At 38.1% G+C, this 11,633-nt stretch overlaps 2 protein-coding genes across 2 annotated transcripts; both read left to right on the top strand.

Annotated features, from left to right (window-relative positions):
* Positions 1 to 1,720: 1,720 nt before the first annotated feature.
* On the top strand, positions 1,721 to 4,267 carry LOC149265184 (uncharacterized). Its single transcript, XM_089401995.1, has 2 exons — positions 1,721 to 2,760; positions 3,124 to 4,267. The coding sequence occupies exons 1-2, from the start codon at positions 1,721 to 1,723 to the stop codon at positions 4,265 to 4,267; spliced, it is 2,184 nt and encodes a 727-aa protein (XP_089258121.1).
* A 421-nt stretch (positions 4,268 to 4,688) lies between these two features.
* Positions 4,689 to 5,411, top strand: LOC149265183 (uncharacterized). Its single transcript, XM_089401993.1, has one exon. It carries the CDS (start codon positions 4,689 to 4,691, stop codon positions 5,409 to 5,411), a length of 723 nt encoding a protein of 240 aa, XP_089258119.1.
* Positions 5,412 to 11,633: the final 6,222 nt, after the last annotated feature.

The following is an 11,633-nucleotide window of genomic DNA, read 5'->3' as shown; positions in this document are numbered from 1 at the left end:
GCTTCCAATATTCACACTAGCTTTGGGGTCCACACAATAGGACCATCAAGTTTCCACCTTCCTTGGCTATTTTCTAGCTTCGCGATCCACTCGTATAGCTCAGTAGGGAAGGACGTGAAGAAGGTTTCGTGGATCTCCGTATATAGGTAGTTGTCTAAGCACTCTTCTTTTTCCAGTCGTGGGTTTTTGTTCTCCTGCATCACGAACTCGTGAATTCTTCTATCCAACCAGCCTTCAATTTCTTTCTTAGTTGGATTCCAATGATACGACATCACACATCTCTATGCAGATTCCGGTCCTAGCAACAGAACCATTTGTTGGCTTATGGGGACCTGACCCAAGTTCATAGTTAATTAGCCAAACAAATCCGTACACTACTAGCCCTTTCGACATCAACCCGTGGAGCGCGGACTGACGTCTCAACCGAAGCAGTATGGGGGGATGCTAGAACCAAGTTTCTGCACCCTTGAGATGGATTTTATGTCGATTTATTCCAACTATGCCTACCTTCCTGCAGATCGCTTCACGCTTTGTTGTAACCATCAATACCTTCGCGATCTATTACAATCAACTTTCGCGCAGCCTTAACCAGGGGCTGAGATGCTTTCGCACTGCTATGGTAGCGAACTGCACTATTTCCCAAACTAGACTAAGTATCTTACTTATTTTATTATCAGATCTTAGTTATCTTCGCGTAAACAGATATTCTCACTTGCGTTTACTTAACCAATACAATTATACACATTCGCGCCTCATATAAGCATTAGAAGTGAGATTCATACCCAATATAACATATGCATAAAATAGGAAATAAAGACATTGAATCGATAGAAACTTCTCTTTATTAATATTTCCAGATAGTTACAGACTCGACTCGCCCTACGCACTCAGCTGCAGGGGTCTACGCACTCAGATGCGGACTACTAGGCCTCTGCGCACTCAGCTACAGAGCCTCTACCTACGCTACGACCCAAAACTAGACTTTACACTTCAGATCTATCTCACATACATCATATGTTATTCATATTGTATCTACATGCCTTAACTACTTACAGTTTCGCTCTATTTATACAATCCCATGGTCTGCGGACCATGGGTAGATCTTCTACAGCTGACATTACATTTAAAAAATAAGGGTGGACAACCCTATGACTCTTTAACAACTACGCGCTCTGTGCCCACAAAATGCGAAGTCTTTACATTGGAATTACAAACTTGGACCAAAATCTGGGCTCTAAGCCCCAAAACTGCCCTTGGGGGATCCCGCACACAACAATGCTAACTCTCGAGAAGCTCTAGAAATGCTAGGTGTAATGTTCCCTAATAATAATAATAAATAATGAAGAAAATATAAGAATAATAAATAAATAAAATAGTAAATAATAATACCAAAGTTCTAAGGGGGAAGGGGGAAGAAGTTACAGGATGTCTCTTCAAGCTTCTTTTGGGTTGGAGCTTCCATGCCATCGATGCTAATGGACATTCGGGAGGGGTGGTTCTGGGCTTTAACGCGAAGGTGTTACGAGAGATCTCCTCTTGGGGATCAGAAAATGTCTTGGCTGTGGAACTATTCTCCAACGAACTATGCATCCCTTTTCTTTTTCTTAATGTCTATGGTCCTGTTTTGGAACGGGAGAGGTTCTGGAACTCCTTCTTCGCAAAGTCTTTTCTGTCGCACCCAAACCTTATAATCGGAGGAGATCTTAATTTTTCTTTGGGGATGACAAAATCTTGGGGGGTCAGAGCCAGAGCAGATCCCCTTTCTGAGTTCTTTCAAAATAAATTGGCCTCTTCTCTCCTGGTGGATGTCTCCCCACTCAAGTTGCGCCCTACGTGGAGGAATCGAAGAATAGGAGAAGATTGGATCGGGAAGAAACTTGATCGATTCCTGATCTGTGAATCACTGGCAGAAAATTTACAGGCTTTTAGACATTGGGTTGGGGAAGGTGGTCTTTCGGATCATTTCCCTGTCTTCCTGGAAGTGAAGGGAGATTTCACTAAACCGGGTACTCCCTTTAAATTTAATGCTTCTTGGCTCTCGGATGCTTCTTATATTAGCCTCTTCCATAACACTTGGAAGAAAGATGTTCTCAATGAAGATGAGAGTCGCAGCCAGGTTTTTATGGACAATTTAAAAAGGATGAAGGTCGCCTCAAAGCATTGGGCCCTCCAAAAGAAACTGAAGGAAGAAGAAACCCTGAAAATTGTTAACTCTGAGCTTGCCCTCCTTGAAGACCCAGACGGAAATGGCTATGGAACAATAGAGTCTTGGGCTAGACTTCAAGAGTTGGAGATGGAAAGAAGGAGAATCCTCCAGCTCAGAGAGGAAAGTTGGCGCTTAAAAAGTAGAGCGATCTGGTTGCAGGCAGGGGACGAAAACACCAAGTTTTTTCAGAATTATGCCAAAGGGAGAAAAAACTCTAATACAATCTGGGAAATGAAGAAATCCAATGGTGAAATGGCTCGTTCTTTTGAAGATTCGGCCTCATTGGGGGTCAATTATTTCAAGAATCTCTTCAAAGCGCCAGAGGAAGTTTCTATTGCTGAAGTTATTAGAGTCGCCCAGATCTTTCCAAGGTTCATAGAGGAGGAAGGTAATGACTCCATCATGGCACCTGTTTCTAAGGAGGAGGTTGAAGACATTCTCAAATCCATGCAAAGGGACAAAAGCCCCGGACCGGATGGCTGGATTGCCGAATTTTTCCAGCATTTCTTTGAATTCATTGGAGATGAGTTAGTGGCAGTTGTGGAAGATTCCAGGTGTACAGGATCAATCTATCATCCCTTCAATGCCACATTTCTAGCCCTCATACCCAAATCTGATCTCCCAGGTTCTTTTGATGATTTCAGGCCCATTTCCCTGTGTACTTGTGTTTACAAAATTATTGCAAAAATTATTGCCGCTAGGCTAAAACCTTTCCTCTCTAGAAACATTTCCCCTAAGCAATTTGGCTTTCTAGATGGCAGACAAATTCATGAAGCTGTAGGAGTTGCTCAAGAAATGCTTCATAGTCTAAAAATTGGAAAAAAAAAAGGAGCCGTTGTGAAAATCGATTTGTCTAAGGCTTATGACAGAATCAGCTAGCTGTACCTTAGGCTTTTGTTAACTCACCTGGGGTTCAGGTATGATTTTGTAAGATGGGTTATGAGCTATGTTTCTTCTTCTTCCATAGCTGTCCTGATCAACGGAGCGGCCTCCAGTTTTTTTAGCCCTGAACGTGGCCTTTGTCAAGGTTTCCTGCTCTCTCCCCTTTTGCTTTTGGTGGCAGCAGATGGCATCAGTCTTTTGATCGATGACGCAAAAAGACGGGGGACTCTCAAAGGAATTGAAGTAGCACATAATTTCTGGGTCACTCACCTCCTCTTCATGGATGACATAATTCTTTTCAGCAATGGTAGTCTCGAGGACTGTAGGACGCTCAAGAGGATCTTGGACCTTTTCCTGAAGGCTACTGGTCTTTGCATAAACGAGAGAAAATCCACACTCATATGCACAGGTTTGTCCAAAGAGTTGATGCGCAGAGTGGAATTGGTCCTGAACTTTGAAGTTAAAATGCTGGAGGATTCTTTTAAATACCTGGGGTTCTTTCTTAACCCTGACAATTATAGGATAAAAGATTGGAATTGGATCCTTGTAAAAATCGAATCCCAACTGAAACATTGGAGTTACAAGTGGCTTTCCAGGGCTGGTAGGCTTGTGTTAATTAAATCTATTATGATGGCAGTTCCAGTCTACTGGGCTAGTCTGACATGGGTTCCCAAAGGAATCTTATCCTCAATTGATAAATTATGCAGCAGGTTTCTATGGGCGGGGTCTAAGTCTGAGAAAGTTACCCCTTGGATCGCGTGGGATAAAGTTGCACATCCTAAAGAGTGGGGAGGCTGGGGTATTAAAAATCTTGCTTGCTTCTCCCAATCTTTAGCAGCAAAGCTCGCCTGGAGACTCATTTCCACTGAGAACCTGTGGACCTCTGTGTCTAAAAGAAAATATATTGATCCCCTATCAACGCTTGATTGGATCAGATTGCCGCAAAAGACTTCCAAAAACTCCTCGGTGGTTTGGAAAGCTGTGGTCGCATCTGTCAAAGTCATAGAGAAGGGATTGGCTTGGAGTGTGGGGGATGGAACTCAGATCAGGTTGGGTAGAGACCCCTGGATAGGCTATTCAGAGAGATTTTCTCTATCTCAGGGGCTAGTTTCGGCCTTAAAAGATAGGGGTCTTTACACTTTAAATCAGGTGGCTAATCCCCAGGTTTCCACCATCTAGAGTCAAGGGTGGATTCAGGGAAGAGATTTAAATTTGGATGATGAATGGCTGGAGGAATGGGACTTGTATAAAAAGGACCTTCTCAACTCCTCAGTTAGGCTATCTAACTCTCCAAATGAGCTTAGATGGGTCTTTGCCCAGAATGGGTTTTATTCTCCAAAGATGGGGTATAAATGGATGATGTCTCAAAATGGATGGGAGAATCCGTCTTGGTGGGTTAAATCGCTATGGAAGTTAAAAGGGCCAGCTAAAACAAGATTGTTCTTCTGGTGTGTCCTGCTTCAGAAAGTTCCTACCTGGGATTTTCTTCAAAGAAGAGGAAGGATTGGTCCTGGCCGGTGCCCCCTTTGTAAAGACAGCGTCGAAACAGTTCAGCACCTGTTTTCTTTTTTGCCCTTTTAATTCCAGCCTATGGGCCGAAATGTTAAGGCTGTTAAAAGTTCCTTTTAGGTGGGAAGGGCAGGGGCTCTTAGATGCTTGGCAGAGGTGGTGGAATGAAACTTCAAATGACAGAGAGAGAACCATTCCATTACTCATCACCTGGGGGACATGGCTTGCTAGGAATCAAGTCATCTTTAAGGATTCTGTCTTCCCTATTGGAAGACTTGCCGCAGAAGGAGTTGCTATTTATGAAAGTATTCCTGTTCCTCAAGCTCTTCCTACTTCCAGAGCTGTTCGTCAAGAATCTATCAGATATTCTATGTCGTGGGCTTATTTTGACGGGGCCTCGGACATCAATGGACGCTGCGGGGCTAGCTTGATTATTCACTTATCAAAGGAAAAGGTTGTTAAAGCTTCAGTTGGTCTTGGACAGGGCTCCAATAACTTTGCAGAATTGAAAGCCTTACATCTCCTTCTCTGTTGGCTTATACTTAGAAATGTGAGAGAAGTCCAGATTTTTGGGGATTCAATGAATACTGTGAATTGGTTTAATGGGTCTCAACGCTGCAGAAATTTCATTCTGATTCCTTTGCTTAAAGAAGCTTCTCGCCTCAAATGTCAGTTCATGGAGATCTCTCTCTGCCATATCTTCAGGGAAAGGAATTTTGAAGTTGATCGCCTTTCTAAAGCGGGTGTTGAACATGATATGGGGTCGTGGACTATCACGGAGGAAGAAAATGGGGTGGTTCGATCAGTCGAATAGCCCATTTTTGCTTAAGATTTGTTTCATCAGAAAACTGTTTTGTTTTTGTACATATTTTGATACGGTTCATTTTGTTTTTGCTACTAATTTCTTTTGTAGAACTTCTTCAGGGCTTCTGGGCTGTTTTCCTTTATTAAGGAGGCCCGGGAAGCTGTGTTTTCTCATCGCTTCTTTTCTGTCTTTCGAGAATCCTTCTAGTGCTTACTGTGTATTCCTGAGGTCACTGTTTGCCTCTTGTTTCTCTTGAACTCTCAGCTTCTGCCTTAATCCATACCTCTTCTGCATGAATCGGATCCCGGGAGGTGTGCGTGGTCAGGAGGAGACGCTTTTCATGTTTTGGCTTGCTAAGTCTGGTGCGTTTTTACATCTCGGGCATGTATTGATAGTCGGCTGAGACTTTTCTTTCCCCATATATGGCGGAATTGAGTCTTTCCGCAATGCTCTGCATTTACTCTGTAACTCTCTTTTTAATAGATGGTTCGATATTTTTCCTTTGGAAAAAAGAAAAAAGAAAAAGTAAAAGTAAAATAAAAACGAGTTAAAATAAGAGAACTATAAAAATAGTAAAAATAAGTAAAGCTACCAAAAAGTAAAAAGATTAAAATAAGAAAGAATTAAATTAAGAGAAATATTAAATTAAGTAAAACTTAAAATAAAGAAATAAAAGTTGCATGTTGACACATGGAATGTGTGCATGCGGTCCTTTCTATTGTTTAGTCTATTTAATAGACGAAGAGGAAGATGAGATTCATGCATGTTGACACATGGAATGTGTGCATGCGGTCCTTTCTATTGTTTAGTCTATTTAATAGACGAAGAGGAAGATGAGATTCATCATTCATTCCCCTATTCTTTGGGGAGAAAAGTGTAGTGAGACAAATGATTCTCTCACAGTAGTACATTGATTGAGGGCTAGAGGGTGGCTAGCTATAGAAAGATTATGTACAACTGAGCCTATGGATGGGTGGAGAGTCGTCCCCAAAACTTTGTTGTGGTTAGCGGGATTCAAATAAAGTTCAACCCTAAAATTATGAGTAAGGAATATCATTGCTACAGGTAAGTTTCATTTGTTCCTATTTCTAAAAAAATCTATGCTAATTAGTGGAATAGTTGTGTGTTGATTATTAATCAAATAATTTGAAATAATTATTTGTATATCTTAAATCGGAGTTGTTACATATGGTATTAGAGCGAGTTTCAACTCTAAATAACCTCTAGGTAAAAGTTTGAAAAAAATACTTAATTAATGTATATATATATATATATATATATATACACCATTGTCATTAAAATTGATTTGTTTAAATAGATTACTTATATTATTAAGCTTTTCCAATTTCAAAAAATTCTATTTTATATAAATTATTACTAATTTATTGTTAATACTACAAAGCTACGGTTATAAACCTTACACAAAGGTTTCATTAAACACTAATAAAACTTTAAATCCTTATGATATACCACAGTAAGGCATTTAATAATTTAAAATGATAATTCCAAAAATTTTAAAATAAAGAATAATAGTTTCTTGGAGAACTATTCAATTGCTAACTAGTTTCAGTCAAAATCCCCTCTTCACGTGAATTTGCATTCAGAAGAAGCTTTCATGCTCACAAAATAGATGATTGTAGCAGCTATCTAAACTGATTGAAAACTTCATCGAATTTATGAATATTCACCAATATTTATGTAAGACTGCCAAACCCTTGTGCTTCCTCAAGAAATGGAATTTCACTGAACGGCTAGGGCCTGATTTTTTTCATTGCAAGTTTATGCAAGTTTATAAAAATATACATATTCTGTCTTTCTGATTTTGAATGTATGGCTTTTTAGAAAGAAACACATACTTTTAATCATTAAGCCCACTCAAACTGTTAAATTAATTAATTTAATTATCATTATTTTTAAAATAAACATATAAAAATAAAAAATTATTTTATATTAATAAATATTATATTTATATAAAATATAAATTAATAAAATAATTGATACAAAATTTTAATTTTAATTATTTTATGGGATATTATAAATGGGTTATTAAGTAAAAGCTCCTTTCTCTAATAATTGTCTAATTATTTTCCCATTACATTGTAAGTTTATAAATGGCCAGCCAAGTTAAAAATCATACCAACAAGTCATGACTTAACCAAACACATGTCAACACGCCCACCAACTCGTCGGCCACCAACATGCTTATAAACGCTGGCACCTGCACCATAAGCAATTCATATCAATAAAGCGTGAACCAAGGAAAAGCATTGATAAAGCTTTTATAAAGACCAATGCAAATTTTTATAATATCATTTTTTTAATGTGTTTTTTTTTTTTTTTAATAACAGTAATTTTGGATAAAAATTAAATTAGGTTAAGATGTAAGAGGGCAACGTCTTAATAATTGTTTTGTATTTTATTTATTTTATTAATATTTATTTTTACTAGTCACTATTTTAGAGAATTAATAATGGTTTTGTATTTTATTTATTTTATTAATATTTATTTTTACTATACTATTTTTAATGTGAGGGGAATGAGTTAGAGGTCACTATTTTAGAGAATTTAAAAAAAAAGTTATACATTAATTATAACTTAAAATTAGGTGGTGGTTTATATTCTTTATGTTCACTATGGTTTAAGTCCTAATCATGTCTAATCGCTAAATTTTATTAATACACTATGGTACTATGTATGAAGTTATGGTTTCAATTAAATTTCTTTTTTCAACATAGAAATGCAAAAGTATAATGTTGTGATGATGTTTCATGTTATGATGGTACATGGTAATTGGACATAGTTTTGATAAGGGTATAATGACGCACATATGGTTCTTATTTATTTATTTGTTATGATAATGATGTTGTATGCTCATGATGGATATGATATGCATAGGGATTATGATGTTATGATTTGAGGTTATATTGACATGTGGTTAGTTTATTATGTGATGTCATGATATGTCTTTGATGTTGATATGTTGATGTTATAACTTATGAGGGTATTTTATGTGGTAATCACATGCATATTTTGTGACATGCATGAACATGAAGTTCTTTACTATTCAAAATGTGGTGATTAGCAATGATGTTATGTTATCATGATGACATGCAAGAGTTGGCATGTGGATTATTTTCTATGATACTATGATTATAACTAATGTATTTGTTACATGTTGAGATGTGGTGATTGATAGGAAATCCACAAATGGGCCGAGAGCACTGGTTTATTTGATGATCTCGTAGGAGCCCATACCTGCGAGGGAGAATATCTGACACCAATGGGCTAGGGACATACTCAATCAACACTACATATGCTAATGGGTTCTTTGTCTTGTATAGCTCTTGATGGATAGATCTTGAGGGGCTATGGGACCATCTTGAGGAGGCCAAGTCCCTGATATTGTAGGTTAGGTGCCTGATATTGGATTGGAATGCCGAAGTCTAGTGGGGGTGTAAGGACTTTGATGGCTGGGGCTGTGCACCTTAGTAGGTGTGGAGGGAGTGGGTCAGCCTTGCGAGATGCCCAAAGTCATTGAGTACTGCGACCGGATGCCTGCCTTGGGGCCAGCCTTGGGATAAGATACAGACTAGTGAGGCTTATGCCTGGTTCCGAAAGTGGGAGAAGGGACAAAAATTCACTGAGATTTCTTGGGTGTTGTGGAAACTTTTGATGCCTGTTGGTTATACTGGTTCAGCAGAGGGTGTAGGGCAAACATGAAGTAGTAAATAAACAAATAAAATGTTAAATGATTCAACTTAATTTCGGGACAAAGTTCCTTAAAGAGGGGGAGTAATGCCCTAATAATAATAAATAATAAATAATATAAATATAAACAAATAAATGATAAATGATAAAAAAAGGATAATAATAGTAAATAAATAATAAATAATGAAGAAAATATAATAATAATAAATAAATAAAATAGTAAATAACAATACTAGAGTTCTAAATAAATATAAATAAAAGTAAACTATAAAAATAGTAAAAATAAGTAAAGTTAACAAAAAGTAAAATAAAATAAAAAAGAGTTAAATTAAGAGAACTATAAAAATAGTAAAAATAAGTAAAGTTAACAAAAGGTAAAATAAAATAAAAAAGAGTTAAATTAAGAGAACTATAAAAATAGTAAAAATAAGTATAGTTATAAAAAAGTAAAAAAGATTAAAATAAGAAAGAATTAAATTAAGAAAAATATTAAATTAAGTAAAACTTAAAATAAAGAAATAAAAGTTGCATGTTGACACATGGAATGTGTGCATGCGGTCCCATTTCCATTGTTTGGTCTATTTAATAGACGAAGAGGAAGATGAGATTCATCATTCCTTCCCCATTCTCTGGGGAGAAAAGTGTGGTGAGACAAATGATTCCCTCACAGTAGTACGTTGATTGAGGGCTCGGGGGTGGACAACTGTTGAAAGATTATGTGAAGTTGAGCCTATGGTTGGGTGGAGAGTCGTCCCTAAAACTTTGTTGCAGTTAGCGGGGTTCAAATAACGTTCAACTCTAAAATTACAAGTAAGGAATATCATTGCTACAGGTAAGTTTTCTTTGCTCCTATTTCTCAAAAATTCTATGCTAATTAGTGGAATAGTTGTGTGTTGATTATTAATCATATAATTTAAAGTAATAATTTGTATATCTTAAATCGGCATTGTTACACTAGGATGACTAGATCATCTTCAACATCTGTAATACCAACACTCCTAAGCTCATCCCGAAATTGGGTGAACGTGCTTAAGTATTGTGGTATTTTGTTGTCCTTTTCCATCTTGATCTTCTGAAGCTTGTCCTTCAATGCCAACGTCCTGTGGTCACTGCTGTTATGAAACAAGTCTATCAAGGCTTTCTAGTTAATATGGAGTTTTCTTTCCATGGATGTTCGAGACGAATGATCTCGAACTCCTTCCAATAGATCCTCCTCACTTTTGCAACACACTTCTTCCACTTTGCTAGATCCTGAGCATCATATGCTCGATGTTTAGGACTATTAGTATCTACGAATTCCTTCAACCCATTATCTTTGAACATTGCCTCCATCCTTTCCTTGCCTGTATAAGTGCCTGATCTACCTATTTTGGGTACATGAAGGATGATCGTAGACCTTTGCGGAGGTCCAAGGGACAACTAAGGGAAGTATATTGATAAGCCCTAAAGGGCTTATTAATCTATGCGACATAGAGTTAGGGTATAAAATGACATCACAACCATCTCAGGGTGTGGAGATTTGGTTCCTGCATTCCCCCAAACTGCTCTGGGTGAGACTTTAGTCCGCGCTCCGCGGATTAATGCTGAAAGGGCCAGTAGTGTAGAGATTTTCTTGGCTAATTAACATTGAACCTGGGTCAGGGCCCATCAAGCCAACAAATGTTTCCGTTGTCGGGACCTGGATCTACACAAGAGATATGTGATATCACTTCACTGGAATCCAACTAAGAAAGAAATTGATCACTAGTTGGATAGGAAGATCCATGAATTCGTGGCGCAAGAAAACAAGAATCCACGATTGATGAAAGAATAGTGGTTGGAAAAATATCTATACACAGAGATACACAAAATCTTCTTTAGTTCTTTCCCGGTTGAATTATACGAATGGATCGCGAAATTGGCAGATGACCAAGGAAGGTGGAGGCTTGACGGTCCGATAGTCTGGACCCTGGAGCTAGTGAAAATATTGGAAGCCTCTAAAGATATGATTACACAGGCTATTGATCATTGGCTCGATCATATCACGGGAGGATTTGTGACAAAATTTGCGGTCGATACTTCGGTCAATTACAATGAAGCAGAGCGACGCTTGTTCAAGGGACCACGAGGTAAGTATTTAAGGTCTTTAAATACTTAGATTAAAATGCTATTGTGTGAAAAGTGGGTTATGCAACTACCTTGATGTTCGGGGCTACGTGAAATAGAAAGACCTTCAGGAATAGAGGGAAAACATGCCCTGAATATAGCCCGACGATTGAACCTCCTATGAGTGACGACAAGGAAGCAACACAGGACTCTCTGCAGAGCACTGTTCAGTTGATAAGACAAGGGTTCCCATGAATACCCCATCTGCCCACACCGCCTCCATCTTCACCTCCACCGCTTACACCCTCTCCCACACCATCGCCACCTCCACCATTGTTCAGTATGGTGACTTCAATAAAGTTGCATGTGTTCAAGGGCTTGGGAAATCAGTATCCAGACCAGTTTTGGTTCGTTGTGAAGGCTGTATGGGAAGCTCAG

This window comes from Pinus tabuliformis, chromosome 6, assembly GCF_031772625.1.
Source record: "Pinus tabuliformis cultivar Carrire ecotype Pingquan chromosome 6, CPIR1, whole genome shotgun sequence".
NCBI classification, from domain to species: Eukaryota; Viridiplantae; Streptophyta; class Pinopsida; order Pinales; family Pinaceae; genus Pinus; species Pinus tabuliformis.
Note: the sequence above shows the minus strand (reverse complement) of the source record. Positions and strands in the feature narration are given on the sequence as shown.

Bases quoted from the DNA above. Each gene is read 5' to 3' on its own strand.
- LOC149265184 (XM_089401995.1), top strand. From the start codon at position 1,721: ATGACAAAATCTTGGGGGGTCAGAGCCAGAGCAGATCCCCTTTCTGAG. The intron at 2,761-3,123 runs GTGTACAGGATC...CCTGGGGTTCAG, and splicing joins GCAGTTGTGGAAGATTCCAG to GTATGATTTTGTAAGATGGG.
- LOC149265183 (XM_089401993.1), top strand. From the start codon at position 4,689: ATGTTAAGGCTGTTAAAAGTTCCTTTTAGGTGGGAAGGGCAGGGGCTC.